The 24,928-nt window shown below is 40.5% G+C and overlaps 1 protein-coding gene across 1 annotated transcript; it reads right to left on the minus strand.

The window, feature by feature from the left end:
- Positions 1–1,054: 1,054 nt before the first annotated feature.
- Positions 1,055–24,928, minus strand: quob (quattro b). The gene is made up of 24 exons (XM_005469298.4): positions 24,527–24,928; positions 16,255–16,452; positions 14,266–15,814; positions 13,146–13,322; positions 12,595–12,718; positions 11,604–11,697; positions 11,265–11,351; positions 11,066–11,182; positions 10,039–10,137; positions 9,801–9,949; positions 8,255–8,393; positions 7,988–8,110; positions 7,646–7,843; positions 6,600–7,537; positions 6,163–6,412; positions 5,740–5,829; positions 4,772–4,996; positions 3,975–4,145; positions 3,173–3,350; positions 2,857–2,973; positions 2,534–2,788; positions 1,807–2,054; positions 1,551–1,608; positions 1,055–1,400 (listed from the first exon to the last, which is right to left on the minus strand). The coding sequence occupies exons 1-23, from the start codon at positions 24,527–24,529 to the stop codon at positions 1,570–1,572; spliced, it is 5,568 nt and encodes a 1,855-aa protein (XP_005469355.1). The 5' UTR covers positions 24,530–24,928; the 3' UTR covers positions 1,055–1,400; positions 1,551–1,569.

Genomic DNA, 24,928 nt, shown 5'->3' on the forward strand with positions numbered 1-24,928 from the left:
CAGCTCAGGCAGTTGGCAAAAATAAAGCCAATTGTTTCACAGCAGCACTTTAAGACAGTGATCCACGCATTTGTTAGCACTCGGCTGGATTACTGTAATGCACTTTATATAGGGGTCAGTGCATTATATATTACCCATCCATCTACAGAGGGTGCAAAATGCCACAGCTCGTCTTTTAACTGGCACTGGAAAGTTTGAGCACATTTCCCCTATTTTACTTTTATTTTCACTTCACTGGCTGCCCATTTCTTTTAGGTTTCATTTTAAAATTCTTTTATTTGCTTTTAAAGCTCTCCATGGCCAAGCCTCATCTTATCTCTCTGAGCTGCTACAGCCTTATACACCCACCCGCTCTCTCAGGTCAGCTGATCAGCTGATCACTGAGGTCCTGTGCTGGGAATTTTAAAGTGCTTTTTAAATAAAATTGAATTGGATTGGATTGGACTTGACGGGTTAAACAACAACACGTGGAGTGTGTGTATGTTTGTCTGCCTCTTATAACCCCAGTGGTTTTCCTGTGGTTTGAAATCTCATGGGATCTTGTGAATTTCGAGTCGAGGTAACTAACCACTCTTACTAGATTGTATCATGCCATCTTAACGAGAAGAAATTAAGTTGTTGAATTTCTTGCAGATGCTACATGATTTAATTATGTTCACCATAGAAACATGAAATTATTTTGTTCAAATTACAAGTTAGACTTTTGTAAATTTAACAAGCACCCAATTTCAGTCTTTTGAGTGAGGTAGTCAAAATATGGTGACGATGATGATGATGCCCTGATGGCTCATTTACTTTCCACCTAGTGTAAGTCTGAACTGACAGTTCCTAATGTCACCACTTTGGTCACCAAATGTTTTCATGTTGAGGTGTGACAAAGGCTACGCAAAAGCAAACAGGCAACATCACTGTTTATATTGTGTATTTCAGTATGAAGCCATGTAACAATATCTTCAGTATCATGTTAAATTATAAAAAACTGTTAAAAGAAAAAGTAAATGATTTGTTTTCAGAAGAAATGAGTAGTGCTGAGGCTTCAATCATTTGTACAACATTTGGCAATATGTTATGTTTTTATTTAACAATGATAAAATTCACATTTCAGAGTACACAATAATTTCACGTTGTATTATGAATAGCAAGTACACATAGACTGCAGCTTAAGATATAAAACTAACCTAATACATAGTGCAAAAAAAGCCACGCATTTCAAAATGACATTAATCACCATTTATAGTGAGAATAAAACACAGATGATTTCTTGATCTACGGTTTTAGTGGTGATATCAAAAGAAGCTTTATTTACAGAGTTGTATAACATTACAGTAACAGCTGGAATAAAGTGATGTCTGCTTTGGTAGCGGGCACAAACAGACTCTTGTGGCAGGCTGCTTAGACATCTGCAGAAAAATGAAGAAACGAAGAAGAAATTTTTAAAAAACTGCTTTTCACAATAGAACAGTGGATTATTCACGTGCCTCCCTTTCATTAGTGTTATATGCAACATTAAAAGATATAGGTGATGTAAAACTGCATTACTTTTACTATACCTTATATATATCTTAGCGCTCAAACATCAGTGGACTTTCCAAAAGCGGTGCTCTGTACCTGAGAGAGAATAATTAAAAAGGAATATTGGTCACAATAGAAGATTCATTACTGACTTTCAAAACCACACATGTAAGCTACAAAGCAGCTTACAGGCAGAAATGAGAGTGACTTCACTGAGTGGTGAATACATCTGTGAGTGATTTATGACCATGTTGGTTTTAACCGAATGACCTTTTACTCAGATTCGTACTGCACCTTGCTGCCGGGCAGATTCTTGCTCTGATCTTTTGGTTTGTGCTTGGGTTTGGGTGGAACTGGTGGCTGGGGTTTTTTGGTGGTTCCTGCAAGAATGCTGGAAGCCTCAGTTGGCTGAGCAATCACTGACTCCTTAACAGTGATTACAGGGGAGTGGTCCTCCACCTCTCCTCCGATAGCAGAGTGGTAGCTGTGACTGGAACTGCTGAAGCCGCTTACGCTCTCGCCTGACGACTCCGAGCTGTCCACTGAAACAAAGAAAAGTTTCTTTGTTAACATGGTACGTGCATGATTGGTTGAACTGAGGAATGATCCAAGTCTGCCATCAGTTATGTCACGGGACAAGCTTCTCCCGCTACTACATAGTGGTGAGAGAAAGTTCCTAAATATAGCCGACAGCTGAGGGCCAAACAGCTTTTTAGGAATTAGCTTTGCTATTGAAATACCTTTGGCTCTCCTGAAGAAAGTGTGCCCTGATCTCTGACCTTTGGCCCCATAGCTTGTAGAGGAAATTCTCTGAGGCTTGAAACACAATACCCTGATATCTGTAAACCTGTTCAGGGGTCATCAGAAACACTCTCATAGCAATAGGAAGTTTTGGGGTACATCAAGGTATATACTTTCCTTCTGGTTCATTTAAAAATACCCTCTTCATTTGACTGGTTATTGGACTTTGTGTAACAAAAATGTATCACATACTTTTTACTCTCATCAAAGTTTCACTCACACAATAAATGCTGACTTCCACTCTCATGGTCAAGATCGTCCTCCTCCAGGGCTCCTCGGGGCGATGCATATCGTCCAAGGACCCCTGCAGTCACCTTCTGCTTTGGTCCACACAAGTACCCCACAGGGGAGAGGGAGCCCCGTCCAGAGGACGAGGAGGAAGAAGAGCTGCTCCTTGAACCGGCGGACTTTGGCCGCCCTCCTGGAAGCTCGTCCCGTGAGGCACATGATCCCACAGAGAACAGGCCTCTGTTTTCTGCAACAAGAAAGAGTGTAAGGGTCTGAGAAAAGTCACAGATTTATTTAAAAACATCAAATACTCACCTCTCCCCATCAGCACATAATCGATGGCTCGATCATTGATAGCTGCCTCACTGGGCTGAATGTCCATAAAAGGCTTGTTTCCAATTCCCAGAAACACTCGCTCCTGCAAACGAACCTCTAAAAAATAACGTGAAATCATTTGTGTAATTCTCAAATGTTACATTCATTCACTAATTGTGCAGCTAGATATGCTGTGCTGGGTTTTTTTTTCTTTAATGAAATGAGTCCTCCAAAGACTCAGCTAAATGCATTTACATGCGTGCTGCGAAGTACTCATGAAGTGTAATTGGTGTGTGTTTATATGTAGGTGCTATACCTCTGTTGTGTATAGCCTGTTCCCAGAGTATCCGTTCCAGGTCCCTGGCCCAGGCCTCCTTCACTTCACGGCTGGCTGCTTGCAGAGTGTATGTGTCCTGACTTTTCCTCTTTCTGAACCAGATCTCAAAACACAAACCGGTGTCACCGGTGTTTTGTGTCATCCCTATGTCAGAGGTCTGAATACAGAGAAAGATAATGGGTTTGTGTTAAATTATAGGTTTTTGTAAATACAGCAAGCAGTTTGGTACGTTTGTAAAACCACAGGCAAATATCCAAGTCCTCCTGTGGAGTATCCGTGTGCCAGACAGGACTTAAAATAAAGAGCTGAGTTGTGTTAAAATAGTGACTCTTAAGTAAGGGTACTTGCAAATTTTCACAGAAGGACTGTTTTTATAAGTTGCAGCTCAAAGTTTTTGGGTATATTAAAACATATTATTGAATTATTCAGAAAAACTTAGTCAAAATATTATGACTGCTAATAGTTTTTGATATATACTACTGAGTATAATTCTATATTATGTGTCAAATTAGATAAAGGTAAAGGCCAAGCTGGTTTGTGTGTGTTGCATCAAGTCTTCCCCTGCATGTATGCAATGAAGAAAATTCCCTGAGTCATGACACCAAATGGAAAAGCGGTCACTATAACAGTCGTTTGCAGTTTGCAATAAGTAATTTTCTAGCGAATTGTTATAAAGAGGAAGTTTCTTGAATGAACTTTCATTTGCTGTGATGAATCACAGAAAAATTGTGAATTCGAAACACTTTACATGCATGCGTGTGTGTTTGCGCAGTACATGTACCTTGAATGACTGTTTGTAGATGTATGTGTCATTTCCAATGTCAGTCTTTCTTGTCTTGCTAAAGAGGATGAGTTCTTGAAAAAGAAAAATGTGACGGAAACATTTTTTCTTCCTAAAAGTTACCAAAAACTCATCCTGACGAATCAGCTGCCCTTGCTCCTTTAGATTAACCTGTAGTACACAAGAAAGTTATTAAGTGTGGCTCAGTAGGGTCATTTGCAGTGCTGTAGTCAGCAAAAATGCAAAAAACCACATTCTAAATGTACAATGCTTTTATTAATATCAGCCTAAAGAACATTTCAAATAAATATAAGCAGCAAACCAGAATCTGAACTTTTTAATTATTTTTGACATGAGAGAGGCCATCAAGTTCACAAAATAACCCACAAAATTCCTGTGAATATTCACCCCCTCTGTCTGGGCTCTCAGATAATGGAGCTCCAGACCACCACGTCCTCCACACACACACCACCTCAGTTTGGATTCCTATGAATGAGGCTAATAAATTCTCCTTGTTAATCATATCCTTGCGTCTTCTATGCCTGTTCAGTCTTAACAGTGCTATTGCACATAACCAAGAAATGATGAATATTTCTGAGTATTTAAATTGATCTGCCTGTACCTGTTTCCCTACTTTGCTGCTTACATTCCATAGACGTTGCACAACAGCATGACAAACCAGTGTACATTCAAACTATATTTTGTATTATGCATATAAACTTAAAAACCTCACATCTTGTAATCATGATAATCAAATTACACAGAACTAAAGTTAAAGCTACTAGAGTCCTTCTTACATCACAGTGGTGAATGGCATCCATGGCCAGCAAGTTGTTGCCATGGCGAAGCTGGAAGTGGATGACCTCAAGGGCTGCCTTTAGCTCGGCTATCTCTCTGATTTGTCCCGGATCGCACTCCCTCACCATGTCCTGCAGCAGCAAGCTGTACTTACTAATGCGCTGCACAGGCTTCAACAGGTACGACCATAAGTCCATTTTATCCCCCAGCTTCAGCTGCTTTTGCTGGTAGGAGAAAAGAGGAAACAAAGGAGTATTGTTATAAAAGGTCTGGTGAATGTCAGTAAAGGCTAAAAAAAGGTGTATGACATGGTTAAAATCATGCGTGTGTATGGTGGGACATTGGATGAGTGAGATTAGAAGAACATTTTTTGAATAAATGCCTTTTAGAATGGCAAAATCTGTCAGCTTCACCAACATAGCTATTAAAGGAATTCTCATAAAATCCTTATTACAGGATTTGTAATAACTATATCACGCTACAAACTTTTAATGTGGTGCAGTCAACACCTTTATTAAATTTAAATATGACTTAAATATGACTACATGTGAACTTCGCGCTCCTGATTACATCACTTCATGCAAGTCCCATTCAGTCCACTAGCAATACAATACAATATTGCAATGTACTTGGAATTTCGGCATTGCCTTGGAGGAAGTATTTGTTATCTCTTCTCCAAATTTAGACAAATTTAGGGTCTACGTTTTGACACGTCTTCTGCTCTAATTACATATACACGACTGCAAGTGGTCAGAATGAGGCATCTACTGGGCAATTAAAAAAAAAATAAATACAAATACAAAAAATAAATAAAATCCAAAAGCAATAGCACTAGGGGAGGTCCAGAGGTATACAAAGAGATGTTTTTATTCCTGAAACAACAGCGGTTTTTGATAGCATCCTATCTCACCAAAGCGGCTACATATCTGTGGCATCCTGGAGAGAAGGTCCATGTTTGTGATCTCACCTTGAAAAAAGCCTGCCCGTGATTGATGAGGAGACTGTCAGACTGGGGCTTGTTCTTGCTGTAAAGGGCATACAAGGCAAAGCTTTCTCTCTAAAATGGAAAATAAATGCAGACGATTAGTCGGGACTCTGTCACAACATTACAAGCAGTGTACCATAATTCCAGTAAATTTTTCTCTTGGAAGCTAAAAACACCGGCATACAGTCAGGACACATTTGAAAGCACTTTTATTACACATCAACCGGGAAATTACTTGGTATATGAAAACCGTGAAGTAGTGCTCAACATTAAACAGCTGCCAAAACTTACACCGATGGTGTCATGGAAAAACTAATGATTTAATGATTCAAGAAACAGTGTGTGTATATATATAAATATATATAATATTTTTCTTAAAGCTAGACTTTCACAAAAGGCACCTACGTGACGTAGAAAGCAGCGTCCTATTCTGAAGGGTTCATTCACACAGCCCTCCAGCTCATTCAGGAAGTAATGTCGGTGGAAGTCGTGGAGCTTTTCTAAGTTACCAAAGATGCTCCCCCTCTGGCCCCTGAGATCCTGAGGGACATCTGCCCTCTCCAGCTCAGGGAAGTAGTGCTCTCGAACATAACCCAGAGCCTTCACATACTCCCTCTCTGTGGACAGTAGCTCCACCATGATCCTCCGTACTTTCCTGTTCCACATGCAGGAAATGAAACCCAGGTGAGCTCAGTTTTACATTGTGTGTGCGTGGGTAGCATTTCTCCATACAACATTATTGCTTACTGGGGAACATTTGGGTAAAACATTTTAATATAGTTTGCCATATGTTGGACAGCATCTTGCTCTAGATTACAGGTGAGGGAGAGGGTGTTACTTACAAAACATTGCAGCCATTGATTTCTGTTGGTGTGAGTAATGTCTCTGGAGTCCTGACATCTTCAGGGTCCCGGGTGGAGTCTATACATCCTTCACCCTTCCCTTCATTGCTGTCTCTTGGCGATTTGCTGATCAGGTTTCCTGGCCGTAGTCTCTTGTTATGGGGAAAAGGCCGATTTTGGATGGACTGCTGATTTTGTTCCAGTGACTGTGTCTTACTATGACAGTGCTTGTGACTCACATTTAAAGGCGAAAAGCCAGGAATGCTCATCAGATAAGAGCAGACATGTGAGCCTTCGCTTAGGGATCGACTCAAAGGTTGGTGTGAAGGAAAGTCCTCGCTCCCTTTTGTTGAGTTTACATCTCTTAGATCTGTCTCACTGTGATGCTCTCTTGGCCTCAACTTGCTCTCTTGGCGGGAGTCAGTGTTTAGAGAGAAATCAGAAGTATTTTCCCCATTTTTATCAGGTATTTCTGGTAAATGCAGCTCTTTAGGCTCTTTGTTTTTGCTCTCTTTGAAGTCGTTGCAGTTGAGGCGCGCAACACTGGTGCTAAGCTGTGGGGTCAAGGAATGCTCTGCCTCTGCTATCACACTCCCTTTCCCCTCTTTCTCCATTTCTCCATGTTCCCCTGGAGACTTTGCAGCTGTGGTCTTCTGGATCTGGTTCTTATCTATGTTTTTTTTCTTCTTCTGCATCTCCTTAAGATGCTGCCTGACTTCTCGGCACTGGGCCCAAGCTGCATTCCACACTCTCATTGCTGCTGAAGCCCCTGATCCCAAGGCGCAGGCTTTAGCTTTCACAGCCTGGAAGTGAGGGGTGGAGAATTCACCACCTAATCTCTGCTCATACATTTGGAGTGTACTTAAAGTCTGAGCTGGGTAACACCCCTGCTCTACCTGCTCCAAAGAATGACTGCATTCTTTGGCTAGGGCAGATGCCTAGACAGAGAGAGTGAGTGAAAGGAAATGGAAAGTAATCAGTAAAAATATTTACAAGAGGAAAAAAGATGTTAATAAAATTGTCAGAAGCCATGACAAAATACAAACCTTTTCACAAAAGGCGTAAACGTGCACAAGCGCGTCCAGTTCTTTGTATCTCTGTTCTGCACGCAGCATGAAGTCTTCTACATTAGATCTGAAAGTGTTGACGAGAGTTTGAAAAACATCTCTTGCAGGGCTGCTGTCGCTGGACTCAAAAATACCCTCTGCCTCTGCAGCTAGGATCAAGGCGTTCTGCTGTTTTTCCTGTGATAAATATTAAAATGTTATGTGAAATCAATTTCCTTCCGCTTCTGCAGTTTACTGATATCACTGATATCAACTATGAACAGCCAAATGAGGGCAAGTTTTCTTATCTCTAATTTCTTTGCCGTTACATAGGGGTGATACCTTAGACTGAGTAAGAAACACGTGGAAGTGCTCCAAATCCTTTTCAGTGCACGCCTGGGTATCATCAGTTGGGTAAGAGTCCTTCAGTCTCTGTTCACCTTCTGTGCCGAACCACATCCCAGCCTACAAGACACAAAGCCCTGGTTATGCGGTTACACTTTGTACATGTGGCTACCAGCTGTGAGTTTATTATTACATAACTTTTAGATGTTTAAACACATATTGTAGATTCTAATATTGTAAACAGACTAAGATTACTAGACGTACCGTGCTGATTTTGGCCTCCACCTCTCGAAGCCTGAAAAGGAACTCCAGCTGTTGCAGGGACTCGTTTGATCTCATCACCAGTGTGTGGAGCTTCTCCTCCACTTGGTTATAGAGACTTGTCACAGACTCCAAAGCGTCTCTGCAACACGAGGAGAAAACATTTAACACTGACTGTGAGGTTGTATTTGTCACGCAGGGGGTGAAATGGCTTTTTAATCAGAATCATGCCTGACAGTTTTTGACAGCCATCATGTGACACTGTCCTTGTTTTATTGTTTTAATTGCAAACCCAATTCTGAAACTGTTTTAACACTGCATAAAATGTAAATAAAAACAGAGTGCAATGATTTGCCAACCTCATATTTGAGGAATGTTGACCCATTCTTATCTGATATAAAATACTTGGTTGCACAACAGTCCTCGATCTTCTTTATCGCATTTTTCATTTTATAAAGCTCCAAATGTTTACAGCCGGCAGAAAGGCTGAACTGCAGGCAGGGCTCTTCTACAATGACAGACATGCAGCATGCAGTTTTTGTATTGTCTTGCTAAAATACAAAAGGCCTTCCCTGAAAAAGACTTACTTATTCTTTGTTGCTCTAATACATGTGCATACCTTTCAGCGTGGATGGTGATATAGATGTGCTGTCTCAACGTTTGCTTTTCTGTTTGTTTTAGATGGGTCACTGCTATTGAATTCAAAACGTTCAATACGCATCTCAGTTCAAACATTTCATGTTTTCTGTGTTCTCTTGCGAATAAAATATGACTTTATGAGATTTTCAAAATCACCAGTTTTTTTGGAATTTGTTCGTATAAAAGAAGCACGCTATAAAAAATTTCCAAACTAAAAAGTATTTTAAAAGACAATAATCCTGTTTTGCCACAGCTATTTTTATGAGTTTAGTGGTAGCTGCACATCTCTTATTGGGCCTTTAAGTTAAGACAAATAAAATCTGTTTGCTCTTTAATTCTAGTTTAAAACCACAAATAAGATTCGTGCAGTTTTTACTGGGGTGTGTTTTTTATTTTTTTTAACCAGGCAAAGAGCAATTAAAATGAATAAGTTTGATAGTCATTATTCTATGATTTATGGTAACATTTCACGGATAACTTACTATGCCTCCTGCTGGTAAGTAAAATAAATGAAACTAATTGTTAATATAAACAATATTTTACAGCCACCCACACAGCCATGCAGATGTTATTTGTTTTCACTTAGTTGGAATAATTACAGTAGAGATATTCCCAGGACTGTGTAGGCATCTGCAAATTGTCATTAATTTACTTCTACCTCACATGCCTGTCGTTTTTTTTCCCATTAGGGAGGAGAAATCCTACATATTATCATTCCTATTAGTAAAATTTGGTGATTCCCAGGATGGCTTCACCCATTACCCTTCCAAATGTAATGGACTCTACAAAGAAATTTGCCTAGTATGGCAAGTGCAAATAAAATAGCCCTTAGATTCTCTATAGCATGTTATATAGATTAATACAAGTTAAACAAGAAGAACATCATTGAGTGACAAATCATATCTGACACCTGTAGTCCTCAGACTGTGGAAATCTGAACTCTTCTTTCTTCATCCTGGCCAGAAAAGCCCCTCCTTCCCTTTGCAAAGTCACCAGTCTAGCATCTTCCAGCATCTCTTTCATTGAAATCCTCTGCTCTTCAATGCATTGCTGCACTTCCTGTTTTATGCACAAAACAAAGCCAAAATGTGAGCATGTGGAGATTACACTAATTTAATAACAATACAGTATAAACATAAATATGTTACCTGAGCTGTGTCCATTTGGTTTCTGTTATCCACCCTCTTAATGGCCTTTTGCAACAAACAGTCAGCCCCTCGCAGGTCAGTCATAAATGAAACCAGCCTCTGAAATGAAACATGTTCCACTGTATTGAACTGAGAAGCTTTTTGGAAGAGGCAGCACCGTGTGGAAGCAAAAGGAGACAAACTGAGTTTATTTTTTTTAAAATCTGCAGACACTGGAGACTAATATCAGTGTGCTGCTGGTTAATTTAGACACTTTCAACTCTCCGTACAATATTACTGTAGGGTGCATGACTACAGCATCAACTCTAATATCTCGCATTATAATAATTTTTCTACTTATATAAGAAACTTTAAGCTTCCACCAGCCTACTGATCTAAAACAAATATTAAATATGTTTTGCATGTGTTTAATAGTCCACATTGTGGTTTAATGCTGTATTACTTTAACATTCAATTTGCTCTAAGTATTAGATTTTTAAAGAAATATAAATGGTTTCAAAATAATGGTATTTAAAAAAATATCTATAACTATCTACATGCAGTTCAATTCTTTATTTTTTTCTTCTTGAGCTGGCATACTCCCCCTTGCCCTCATTTGCACACTAGTATAATGAAATATTATGTAATTTATGGTATTGTATATGCTACACGAAGGAACTGACCTGTGTGTTAAAGCAGAATGGCCTTGGTTGTGACTCAGTGATTGGTGTTGCATAACCAGGATAAAATATCTGTCCCTACTTAATGTGAACAATTAACATTATAATAAATAATCAAATTCATCATTCAGATAAGACTTTACCCTTTCCCATGTGACCACACCCTTCCTGCATTCAAAGTAAAGCACATCAGATATCATGCATGCTCCGGGTGGTTGGCTGGGTGGGCGCCTAATTTCCACTGTGTTGAATTATGGTTGAACAACTTTAGTCACCAGAGACCACTCCACAGGTTTTCAGAGTGAAGTAGTTAGGATTCAATACCACCAGTAGAGCAGCTGTGTAGACTTAGCGTGCATTTTTAGTACCTGACGGAACTGCAGCCACTCGGTGTGACTGTAAGTGAAGGTACCTCCAAAATCAGAGGTTAGCTGGGAAGCTTCCACTGTCTTGTTTAGGGCTTTCATAGTGGTCACCAAATCCATCTAAGAGACAAAGGCAAAGACTTCGTGAATAAAAGTTACACTTTTATACTGAATAGGGACATGAAATGTTTTGATGTCTGACCTGCAGACCAGGCTGTTTTTCGGGGCGTGGCCAAGTGTCTTTATCCATCAGCATGACGATACTGTGGACAGCATGGAGAGCTTGCTCCTGAAGCAGAAAGAGAACAGGTTAGGGGAAGGCTGCTGAGGGTTATTAAGTGGTACATGTCTATGTATCCTGCCTTTTTTTTCTCACTTACGGTAAAACCTTAATGACCACAGACCTACAGTGCAATTTGTACTCTACACAAGGCCAGTAGACTACACCCCCAGGCCTGTTTTTTCCAGTAAACCAAACACTCCCCATAATCTTTGTATCAACTTTTATTCTGGCATGTGCATGCAGGATTACTGTTTTAACCTGGGCCATCAATAGAGCCTTGTAGAGGTGAAGAGGGGGCGGCTTCTTCCTGGCATTGATGACCAAAGTCATTCCCAGCTCTCGAACATCTTTCCTACGAAAACATTAATTCATGTTAGAGCACATTAGGAACCCAAATACAGTATTTCATCACACTGCTCTTTTAGCAATAAAGACCAGATTTAAGAGCTTTGGGGCTTTAATTAATCCACATCTCAGATTTACCTTAACCTCTTCATCTGACACCCACATACACTTTTTGTCAAAGACCTTATTTTTACATCTTAAACTTTTTCACAAATTCACAAAAAAAAACAAAGAAAAAATAAACCTCTTCTTCGCTTATCGCTATGTGAGCCTACATCAAGCATGACTGTTATTTCTGTCAATGCGCTGCATACCAGACAGCTGGCAGCGAGCCTGGCTGCAGACTGTTGTGGCGTGACTCTTTGCTGGGGACAGCACAAGGTCAGCTTTCTGGTAGAACAGCTTTTTGCATCAAAATCTTTGTTAAATTAGTGTAAACAAATACGCTAATTTGCCCGTTACTAGACCAGTAACATGGCTAATGTTTATTGGCCACCGGTCAGTAAACATTAGCCATGTTACTGCCAAATGATCTTAAGGTGCTATATGCAGAGGTCAAATCTGTGCTATATTAGTTGTAGAACTGTAGCTATACAAACTAATTACCCATAGGAGAACAGTTGGTGTGGATATGAGGTCACGCATAATAATATTCACAGCTTCCTTCTGACCACTGGAAATATTGAAACTGATATGCTGCTGCCCTCTAGTGGTGGGATCTTTTTATAACATAATAATCACAGGAGCTAAATGAAAAGCCAGCAAGCATTTTCCTCTTCTAGCCCACTGAAGACACCAGCTTCCTGTATTTTGCAAAGCTCAACCTCCTCTCTCAGAGGTGTGTTAACTGCAGAAATGTTATCTTTTTTCTCTAGAGACACATCTAAGTCCTTCAGCACTGTACCTTGGTATAGAATGTAAGTGGAGCAGTAATTCGCAAATGCTCTGTGCTGACACAAGAGGGGACGTCCAACCCATCCTCTCACCATGGACCTCCACAACCGCCCTGCCAGTCTTGTCCCTGCTGCCTGTGGATGGACATGACGGAGAAGATGCTTTTAATAAATCCATGAAGTGGTAAAAAAAAAAATTTATATGAATTTTCAGTCACAGGAATTCAGGGCTACATTAAATTTAACCTTTTATGTTTAACACTGAAAACAGAGGCGTTACTCGCTTCCACTGAGCTTTTTGAGGCACATCTTAAAATTACACGAAAGCCGCTGATGTCATACTCTGCTCAAATAAGTTTCGTCTGAATCAAAACTGTTTTTAACCTGTTTTAAATGCTAAGTCGCCATGTTCTGTGCAGTATTTCATTTTTAGGTATAAAAAAAAAGACATTTGAAGCATATTGTAACATGTACCGTATGCCAGAAATGGTTATTTTGCAGTGAAAAATCACATTGCAAAATAATCTATTCTCATGCCATACACTAATAAGTGCAAAATTACCTGGTAAACACACGATCCCCAGTTCAAGCAAGCCACTGATCCTCCTGAAAGCTGACTCTTCAGTTTGTGAGGGATGCTGAGTGTCAGAAGAGGATATACTTTCTGTCTTTAAGTTGTGGAGTTTGGTACCCGGTCCCTCTGCAGTGGACAAAGCCTCACTTCTGTTCGGCTGGGAATCTGACAAAGCAAAAAATATATTTATATATTTCGAATGTTTTATAAATGTGACAACTCAAAACATGATCTTTGGCAGCAAGCAAGAAAAATGATCATATATTTTTAATTATCCATCAGTCGGTTTTTATTGAGGGACTTTATTCTAAGACAGTGCGACGCCTTCCTGTAAACCATCAGCTTCATTTTCTGTCCAGTAACCTTTGCCCTCTTATAACAACAGCAATTAATAATTTTCAGAGCCATAACTTTAACATGTTAAAAGTTACACAGCTGCACAGACCACTTCTAAATACTGGACATGGTCTTTATAACAAAACACAGCGGCGGTCTGACTACTAAATCTTGCTTTTACTAGTTGGCCTCCTCTTGGAGCCAACAAGGCCTCATCTGTCCTCTCTCTCTTTGCCACTTTAACAGCCCGTGACAAGCATGTCTCCAGTCAAGATCTCAACTTGCCCCTCTGAGGGCTTGCGGGCACATGCCACTGGGTGCAGAGGATAGAGAAACTGCCTTCTTGCACGTTATGCTGTCTCTCTACATTACAAGAATGCTCTGCTTTTTTCTTTTTACCCAGTGGGTTCAGGTCGTCTCTTTCACTGGGGTGCAGCATGCTATTTCCTTTCACTCCCTTGATAATGGGAATGACATAAATGTGGCTGTACTGCCAGAGAACCCAGACAGCATTGGGAGAATCCCTCGAGGAAGATCATACTCAAACCTGATCTTTAACCTTTGAACCCTCTTTTAAAGAGCCTTCGCGAACTGTGACCTTCACTGGAGCACATTCCTTCAAACACGCGAGGTCACAGCGGCGTTTCACTCCGTCTATTAAGCTCAAATGTTCCGAGCCCCTTTGAACAGGGAGCAACCGATCATTTTAATGGCTGTGTGCACACAGTAACAACAATGTGGTTGAGTCGCATGAATGTTATCCCTCACTTACCTTTTTTTAGACACTTCTCTGTTTCCAGTTTCAGAGTTTTCTCATCAAGTTGAACTTCTTTCTTACAGTGCATTAAGTTCGTGACTGTTTCAGGGCAAATGTCACTATGGCTCCTGTTGTTGAGCTTATAGAGAAGTGGCCTCCCTGTAGGAGTTTCTGAGACAGCGGACAAAGACCTCACTTTAACTTTGTGATTGCCTGATGGTTTCACATCCTTCCCCCTCTGGTGCGACTCCAGGTCACCATCAGGGGTCCCCGAGGACACATCTGATACTGGGTGCATAAAAGCACTATGTCCTGATGGGTGGGAAATAAGTTTTGTCTGAACTCTCTGACTTTGGCTCAAACCAGGGGTTGATTTCAAAATTATGGGCGACTCCTTCATGAGGTTTTCCGGCTCACATTTACTAGAAAGGTGGGGCTTAAAGTTTGCTGGTGTTGCCTCATGGCAGTGTTTGCAAGGGAAGGGCTCATTACCAAACACAGGTTCCTTAGAGTGGTTACAATCGTTTCCTACTTGGTCTTTTTGAGCACCAATTTTAGCCTTAGATTTTAACTCCCCATCTTCAGTCAGGCCGACCTCCTCCAAGGCAGCCAGGAGGTCGACACTCCCTTTCTCAAAAGGCACTGGATTTGTCAGTGCCGCCAGGTATGAATCTCTGTACCTGCACTTCAAGTCTTCATCAGTGAGTTCCTGCCCCAGATTCTCCTGGCTGCATGGTGTAAAACGCTCCTCTGTATATTGAAGCGTGCGTCCGCAAGGAACGCTATTCCCAAGCGGTACAGGTGGGGGTGGTCTGACAGGTTTGAACAAAACTGAATTGGTTGGATTTGGAAGCCTGTCTCTCTGTTTATCCACAAGCTCTTTCCCTTTGTCGATATCCACCAGGTCTACATAATCACCCTCAATCTCTTGATAGTTATGACTGTCCCAGGTATTAGGAGAAACCCAACCCACCGGCTTGATTAATGGTTTGGAGCAGGATTTCGGGGCCCCTCTTTTATCTTCCATTTTGACAAGTTTGGAAGAACAGGCTGCGGGTCTTAAAGATGCTGACATCCTGTCATTTGCTGAAAGAATCGTGGCTTCAACTGGTAGGGTGGAGGAGTTGAAGTGGACGGGAACTGAAATCTGCTTTGGCTCAGGGCGAGATTTCTGACAGGTGGGCATGATCTTAGGCTTGTCTAAAAACTCCGGGATCGCGATTTTGGCCCACGGCAACTTAATTACACCTTGGTCCGTGCAAAGCAAACACCGTGACAAAGGAGTTCCGTCACGTCCTTCGTTGATGTCCCGCAGCCAGTCTTCGGTGAAGATGCAGGGATAAGACGTTTCAGGGATCGGGGTCTCCTCCACTTCTCGACACCCTTCCTCCAGAAGACATTTGAGGACGATGCGTGCCGCTTGTTCCCCAAAAGGCTCCACTTGAAGATAGAAGTCTCCAGGACGCAACAGCAAGGGGTTAACGGGTGCTAACTGGATGACCGTTTTGTCATGGAGACACAGAGGCCAGCCCTCACAGCGGAAAACCACATCAGAGTATCCAGCCTAGGAAAAAATCAAATAAGGTTTCTTACAATGCAGTTTTGTTTTTAAATTACTGTCTACTTAATTCACTGCATTGCTGTATTGATTGTTTGGTACTGTGTTTCCTGCTTATAAGTTTGGACATCTACAGTAAATCTTCTGATCATACTGTAAAACTGAATTTACCACTGGTGTAATTTGAGGCATTTATATTCATGTGGGCATTTTATGCTCTGAATGAGCCTAAGTTTTCTATACAAAACAAAACAATATCTACAGTATGCTGTAGCTTATAAATCACAAATTTTATTAATCATTTCTATGCAGTGAAAGAGACGTTTGCAGCAGCGCAAGTTTGCTGGGTAGTCTTTATCACTTGGACAGTTGACACTATTTGAACCCCTCAACCTTTTAACATATGGAAGATTTCACAAAGACACAAAGATATGATTTCTACTCACACATGCTGCCTGTTGGACACTTTCCAGCACATGTTTGGAAGGAATTAGGAAGTCCAGTAAACACTGCAGAGCATCACCGTGATAACGTTCCTCAATAGTGCGAAACAGCTGGCAGAGGACGATGGGCGCTGTGGCCTCAAACGGTGGGAAGAGGGCCGACAGCACACTCTGGATGGACGAGTCCAGAGACTCTGGGTTCTGTAGGAGAAAAAGAGATGAAGGGCAGTCAGATGAAGTTTGGACATCTACAGGAATGCAGATGTCACTCAGTCTGTCACTGTGGATTCGATTTTTATCCAAGTTTCTGGTATTTTCAGCCTTTTCACAAATATTCCTATTTTGAGTTCCACGTGTGGAAAACGGGTATACCATGACTATGAATTACAAACTATGTTTATTTAGACACGACTTTCTTCAAATAAGGTATTTGAAAGGAAAAAGTCTCAAAAGCCAAAACAGGTCGACAGTAATTGCTGTGCAAATGCCAAATTACGAGACAGATGATTTTCCAGACCTGCTCACCTTCACTGTGCTGGGTTTGAAATCAGTTTAAAAAGTTTTTGCTGTCATAAAGAAACAGATATATTATTTTCTTTATGAGTTCACTGTTGGGTCAGTGAATTCTTATTCAGTCTACTTGGATGATTAAAGGCAAGATCAGCGCAGAAGAAAGCATGAGCAAGCCTGTTCAAAAGGATTTCAATTTTATTATGGAGATAATTAAGTCTGTCCTGTATGAGTATGTGCAACTTGTTTCATGTCTAGCCAGGATACACTTCATTTGAGCTGGTATATTAGCAGCAGACGTGGGTCGGCATCTGATGTAATTGAAAATGACAAAGAAGCATATGGTTTCATAAAGATGCCACTGCATATGACACCATCTTATGTCAGAAGGTAAAGTAGCAGCCTGTAGGCAGACGTCTGCTTTTAGTAATCTTGCGAATGCTTGCATGGGCATTCTACTAGGACCAGCTGTGCCACAAGTGAAGTCCATCTAAGCACATGGAAACTATTCAGATGAAAAGATAATGTCTTCAAAGCAGTTTGGGTGCGCCGACCGGACTATAAGCGCGGTTTTGAGGTGGTGATGACTTGAGACGTGAGGCCTGTCAACATGGCTTAGTACAGTCAAGTATTTTAACACAGTGTTTGGTACTGCAGATATTCTACTGTTGGTTTGATGTATAGTACACCAGCTGCATTAAAATGAATCCAGAGTTTTGTGCACAGATGTAACATTTACATGTAGCACAATATATAAATAAAGTAAAACAAGTTTGAAAAAGAAAATACTATTATTATATATTATATATTATTATATTATGCTATTATTATTATATACAGAGCAGCTAAGGCTGATCACCTGGTCATAAACCAGAGTACTGGACAAAACTGAAGTTCCTCTAGCATGTGATAAAAGGTGCAGCAATGTGAACCTCTATGAGATGAAAGAAGAAAAGTCATGTGATTGCCAAATTCTTGGGAATCATCGAGGGAACACTTTGGATACACTGACATATGCATCTGACTGAAAAATGAGAACTTCAAAAGTGAAAACCACTTGGGGATTGATTTCCACATTGCTAACTTGGCTGGAAACCCCATTTCCTTACATGAAATACAATGTAATATTTTTATAGTGTCTCAAGATTATTAAATATAGTGCTCTTCACAGTCTTATCTCATGGCAGATAGAGGTGAAATGTACAATTATTCTTCTATCCTGATATCCTTGAACCAAATCAATGTTTCGTAATGAAAAGGAAAGCCATAATATTCATACCGAGTTGATGTTTGAATATAAGGACTTGACACTTCTTTTGAATCTGGATAGATCTCAGTCGCTAATCACAGCAGGTATGTTATTCCCACAATCACTTGTCAGTAGCCTGCTGTGTTAATCTCCCAGCCTACAAAGGACTCTGTTTTTTAGCCCCTTCCTCATTTAGGTTGATGGCCTGACCAAGACCAGAGCGGCTCAGTGTAAACACAAGTGCAGGAGCTTCAAAGACCTCACACTGGTTTACACTGGGACCATTTGGCAGATGCAGATACTTGCGAGCAACTTGGACATTAAACATGCAAAACAAATGTCATAAAATTCCAGCTGTTTATAATCCATTTGGTATTTCAGTAAATCTTTCAACTCTGTTTAGTCTTTGCATTCACAAAACAGGATTGCACATACATAGTGAATACAAAGTGACTGAAATGTCTGTGAAATGAGCTAATGTTGATCTGCTGGACTCATGACAAGATTTTTGGATGTAAATCAATACCAATATTTGACCATTCACAGTGCTCTGAGTCTATGGACCCTTTGCATTCCCTAAGTAGAAAAGAATGCTTTTCTGATTGTGCACATCTGTCACAACAGATCACGAAATGGAGACCAGAATACCTCTTTGGAAGGCTCTTAAATGGTAATGCATCACAGCTGTTTTAGACTGACTGCATCCACTACTGTATTTCTGTTAGTTAACAGTAAACCTGTGGTCATGTCTAATAAAGCATGGTCTGTGAACTTAATTTGCAGAGTTGAGGACTTCAGGTTCCCAGGGAGTGCTTTATTTGAATTGCTTCAGTTTTGCATGTGTGCTCTTTCTTATGTAGATGACAGATTTCAGGTTATATTCCACAAATTTAATAGAGTTCATCCACTGTTGTGTAATGCAACTTTAAATCATTTCCTCACTGCAACTGAATCATTCCAAGTCCCTTCTGTTGAATTGAGAAATAAACCTCTGTTTTTGTTAACACTAGCTAAAAAAGAAAACTTCCCTGACTGGAAGTCATCTCTATGGGTGGTTTGGCTAGCAATATTTGCATGAGAGAGACAATTTTAAGATTTACTAAGCATAGCTCAGCTGGAACCAGTTCAGACTGGCTAGCGAGTCAAATCACTTCTACTGCTGTGTTGCTCCTACTGGTATGTGTGCCTACCAGTGCCAGAAAATGTTCTAAACAGGTCTGCACTGTGAAAGATTCAGCATTAATATCTGTCAAACAAAGCAAAATGTGTCTGTGTGTGGTATTGGAAAACATTTTTTCAAAATCGTAATAAATCATAATGAAGTCATAATCGTAAGTTGCAGTCACTTTTTTAATATAATGATAGTAAACAACCATCAATCCATGCATCCAAAGGTGTGATGGGTCAAACCTCAATAGAGGGACAGCCATTCATTTTCTATGTTGCACCAGCTCACTAAATTGCATTATTGAACATGCTTGTGTATCTGTTGCTTTAGTTTACATAGAAGCCAGTTTTCAGCAACACTGCTTTTAATCAACATCCTCATGTTTCGGGTTTATTTTCTACTGTCTCTTTCCTGTTTAGTACGCTCTTTGTGTCACCTTCCTGGCATTACAATAGACTCATATCTGTTCCTTCAGTCTGTTTTAAATATCCAGGCAGAGTCACTTTCATGCATCATTATGGCATTTTTCTTTCTCTCCACCATCTATCAATGTGCAGTAACCAGCTCATATGACCATAAAGCGTCTTTGCTTTTCCACCAAGATAGATTTTATTTCCAGAATCAGCCAGTGAGGGGTATTCAGTCAAGCTTAAATCCTGAACTTTCATTTTGAGATTGTTGTTTTTGGTCCGTGGCCAGCTGAAAACATTCCAACACTGCCTCTCCTGCATTTTCTAGACAAGGGGATTTCCTATCTTGCGATAATTGTCCGTTGCAGCCTGCGATTTAACTCTAGAAAGAGCTTCAGTCTACAACAAAGGTCATTGTTTGACCTGAGCTGACCTAACCACATGGACAAGGGGCATTTGTTATAAAGGTTAGCTCTTTCTTTGTCTTGTCTACTGCCCCTTAGGAGTTTTTTTTTCAGTGTTTTGTATAGAGAATGGCAAGCATTATGGCAGGTTTCACCATATCGCCTCAGGCTGGGGCTAACAAAAGTCTTGATCGAGAACTGAGCTACTGCATAAACAAGCTGTCAAGGTGAGTACTGCATTGTCATCAGCTATATGGGTCAAAAGATGTAATTGTGATGGAGATTAACCTTTGCTAAACTGGCGCAGCTTTTGATGCGACATGTTGAAAGAGTTTGGTTTATGTTTCGTTTCTGACTGTTCATCACATTTTCTTGAACTCCTCGTAAGAGATAGGCCGTCACCGCACCACCAGGGTAAACCCAAAACATAACCAAAAGTGACAGTTAAGACTGGCCAGTATTTCCTGACAACTGCCTGAATTCTGCACGTTTAGTCTTGCACCTGAGAGCCTCGGATGACACAGCAGGCCGAGCGCCCGCGACATGTCAACTGAAGAAATGTTGTCATGGAAAGAAAAAAACAGCACATAGTAGAGTTGAAGTGAGTCAGCTTCATATGCAGGTGTCATCTTCCTTTCTCTTTATTTCACGGTTCAAAAACAATTGCATTTTGCAGTGTACGCTTTACTCTGACTAGTTTCACACGGAACCCGAAATAAAAACGATTTTTTGACTTGGAGCCATCATCATCATCAAAATGAGTGTTAGTCATGTCATAATGAAAACCATATTCCCAGTGTCTCTGGGTTACTCCCCCTCCTTTTCTACTATTTCCTTCTGTCTGTTTGGTGATGAGACAGAACTGCCTCTGTGTGTGCTCCAAGCCTTTCTAACTCAGCAGAGGGGCTCTCACGGATAAGCCATCTTAAAGCCTTTTAAGATGAAAAATCCCATATGAGACGAAATTACTACATCACTTTGTTTCTTCCGCTAAGATTAATGTAAAGTCCCATAAATACATTTGTTCATTTTGTAGTTCACAAAGAGTGTATCAGATTTCCAGTCCTTACTCATGGTACTGTAGTATTGAACACTGGCAAGTTTCCACAGAACGTGGGTGAGCTTTCACAGATTATCCATTAATTGAACCTTAATCTGTAAATAATATAAGAAAGAACAAGTCCAACAGCTTATAACTTGGAAGTTTCAAAACAGCACTGCTGCAGGCCGTCATGCTGAAAATATTTGCTTATATCGTAGGACAATGAACCAAGTGTGTTTGAATCCTACGTAAATCTATGCTGTCATCTCTTCTGAAATCACAAATCTGACTCACGGCAGCGTTTCAAAATCCTTATCTGATCTAAGGATAAACCTGGATGCTTTAAAGTGCGCCATATAACATAGTTTCTCTTTTTCTTTCATGCCACCACAAGATCGGACAGCACAGACTTCCCATGATCAGTAAAGACATACAGCAGTGACGGCCCTGTGTAAAAACAAGCAAACCAAAAAATATATCTATGATTGAAAGGTTCACACAGGGACTTCTTTTCTGGCACAATGTCACCACAGCTGATTCATTCATGAACCGCTCCCATTTAACATGACTAAACAAAACCTTCTGGATCTGAGCCTTCTTCCCGAAGCCGGATCCTGGCTTCAAAATATCGAATATAAAATTATTTAGTATTTAGACAATGCAACACAACATACTGGCTCCCAGTGTGGAAAAGGTACTTGTACTGTTAGAAGAAGTGTTGTAAAATGTATTAAGCCATATGACAATTTGGATTTCTATGTCTGTGAGCTTGCGTATTATGAGTGCACTAAGCAGTAACATCTGCTGCTCTTCATTCTTGCAAGGTAATATGAGGGTCTTCTGCGAGTTCAAAGAAATGCATGTCAAACAGAGGAAGTGCAATCTGTGTTTTTTTTTTCTGTACCGTTAACAAACTGCATTAAAAATTAATTCATGCAACTGGAAAGCCACAGTTTGGAAAGGAAATGGCAATGTTGCAAAAACAAACTTTTCTAGAGACAATGCGTGATGAAAGCTGGCCTGCGAACAGCCGAGGCACCGACATTTCTCCTTGAACACTTGGCTGGGGCTCTGTTTTGGAAATACAAGTGCAAAGCCTCTGTTGCATCTGACCCACTTTTGTGATACAGAGATAATAGACACACTGACAATTCAGTCCACAGCTTCACGACAACTCTCAGAGCCTTGACGTGCTGACTGAGGCAAAGTGAAATCTGTTTGGATCATACAGTTCCAAATGGCAGATGTCTGTGATTATCCATAATTTCTTCATAAATCAAATGAGTTCATTTTCCCAGTCAGCCTCAGCAGAGACTTGGCAAAAATTAAAATCAAGTGGAGCATTGTGCAGTATTAGCTAAATTAATAGGGGGGGAGTGACCCAGGAAATCCAGGTCCAGTTTTCTGCCAATCAATCAAAATCTGGACACTCTCGCACCGCATTTCCCCAGGGTTTGAGATGATGTACATGCATGTGGCACTCTGATAAATCAGCACTTTTGAGTATCCTGAAAATCTGAAAGTTGTGGATATATTGTATAGACTTACACGCCTGGAACAGATCCAGTAACTTGTGGTTGTTTATTTTGCCAAACCAACAGTGAATAAACACCAAATTCGGCAGTTTCCTGTAGGTTTATGGAACCTTGCAATGAGCATCATTCATTGCACTGTTATATTTTAATAGTCCACAATGGAACTATTTCCTTCCAGTATAAATGCCCTTGTGAGTATTTGATCGGTTTAACGCCCCAAACATAAAAAAACATAAGAACTCAGATAAATCAATTGTCTCTACCAGCACAGCAGACAACTAAAGCAACTATATTAATAAAATATTTAGTGAAGAAAGACATAATTATTTTTCTCTTGTGAAAGCCAAACCTGTCATTGTTAGCTAATCTTCTGCAACTGTTACTGTTTTGTAGAAAGTCTGCTCGCCTGCTGCCTCTAAATATGTTTTTATAAGACGAGAGCAAGTCCAAAGCCCGAGTGGAATTCTCATGTGCACTTTCATAATTTGCATATATTTTAAATACAATTTTATCATTTCAACTGACAATTGAAAATATTGTCTGTCCCGCAGTAGGTAACTGTGTTTACTGTACACTAAAGAAACACATAACACATGATTCTGTGAGGCCTCAAGAGGAAAGTTCTTGACCTTGATAGTTAATAAGTGACTCTTGGTTGTGCTTTTCATGAGTAACTAAATGCAAATGCAATGCACACCAGCATGCCACGAGTTGGGCTTTTGTGATATTGTAGAGAGTTTAAACACAATAGGTCTTGCACAGTGCAGCAGTCTAATAAGTGAGACGCTGCAGGCTCATGGCATCAGTCAGGCATTAAGTAAAACAAACAGTTATGTCTGTGAAAGCTGGTCAAACTAGCGCTGCAGTGGAAGTGAAGTGGGGGCAAAGTACAGTGGTGGCCGCCATTCGCAGTCAAGTTTGTACTTCTTTAAACATCCTTCCTTCCTGCTGTAAAGCTATCACTTACGCTTGGACAGATGTTATGGGTCAGACTGATTTCCATGTAAGAAATAAAAGTATATTCCATAAATATAAAGGATAAATGTGAGATTGACTAAATATATTCCAGGTTACCAAAAAAAAGCCATGCTCCAAGCAAGCATTTAGGGATCTTTCTTTCCTTTTTTAAAACAAATTTTATAGCAACAGCAATATGTAAATAAAAGTTCAAAGAAACCACATCCTCCCACAAATCCACCATCAGTGTTCCCCATCTTGTGGCTTACTCATCGTAATTAACTACATTCTGTTGTGACTGGGATTAGATTAGTCCCCTCCTTTCTTTAAAAGCTCTACGATTTGAACTTTTTAAAGAGCCGACCGCTGAACTAGAGAATTCCATTTTGTGCGCATGCAAAGCAGTAAAATAATTTATACATCGAAACACTCTCCACTCACTCAAGTATGCGTGCCATCCGCATCAATTAAGTCCGAATCAAAGGACTTAAGGATGCGAGACAAACGACAATGCGCCTCTCTCTGTCACTCTCTCTTTGTTGGTGTGCACACACTTAAAAAGCTTGAGATGCTGTTGGCTGTTGATGTGAAACGGTCCCACCAACTGTGCTCAGGATTACAAAAAGCTTTGGAGAGAGCACTCACATGGGGTTTTGTACTCCCTTTGTGTGTTACAAAGATAAGGTTTCATAAAAGACGAGAGCAAGAAGTGTGCATCATTACCGTGCACAGAACTCTCCAACTGGAAAACAAAAGTTGAAAGAAGGTAAAATGATGCCCTGCGTGTAAACTAATGTATCAGGCTTCCAGTAGCCCACACACACATTCACACACACGTACACATAGCTGGCAAAGTCACAGAAAGAAATTCACTTGTTCGCTTGTCCAGACCAGAAACCACACTCTGAGTTACTGGGTCAGTGGAGCAGTTTAAATCTTAAACCAGAAAGTAACAATGGACAATAAGGATACCCAGGAGGGAAACTTGGTGTTACTTTACCATGTTTGCAGGAGCTTCTCCTCTACAAAGCAGAAGGTTTTGTCATGTTTTGGTCCCGATAATCCTCTCCAGACAGCCTCCTTTGGCTTTGTGCAGAAGGACTTGCCATGTTTAGTTCATCAGCAGTAGAAGTTGGCTGAAGTACATCCACATGACAGTGAGTTGCCTTGTTTGAAAAGTAAGTAAAGTCAGTTCCATTCTTCGCAGACCTTCCCCAAGTCTGAGTGTGTGGCACAGAGAGACGCAAATTGTTGAGCTGCCCGTTGATTCTTTTTCTCTTCTTTTAAGTCTGTTTCGCTTCTACGGCTACTCTGAGTGTTTGGGAGTGAGACAGAGAAAGAGAGAGAGAGAGATCGAAGTAGAGGGTGTCTGTGAGGGGGTGGAGAAAAGCATTCCCTTTCA

This window comes from Oreochromis niloticus, linkage group LG5 (genome assembly GCF_001858045.2).
Source record: "Oreochromis niloticus isolate F11D_XX linkage group LG5, O_niloticus_UMD_NMBU, whole genome shotgun sequence".
Taxonomy (NCBI): domain Eukaryota; kingdom Metazoa; phylum Chordata; class Actinopteri; order Cichliformes; family Cichlidae; genus Oreochromis; species Oreochromis niloticus.

What these genes read in the sequence shown, in the direction of transcription:
- quob (XM_005469298.4), bottom strand. An exon ending in TTATGTGCTGATGGGGAGAG is followed by an intron (nt 2,789 to 2,856) that starts GTGAGTATTTGA and finishes TTCTTGTTGCAG; the next exon opens with AAAACAGAGGCCTGTTCTCT. An exon ending in AGAATCTGCCCGGCAGCAAG is followed by an intron (nt 1,609 to 1,806) that starts GTGCAGTACGAA and finishes ATTCTCTCTCAG; the next exon opens with GTACAGAGCACCGCTTTTGG.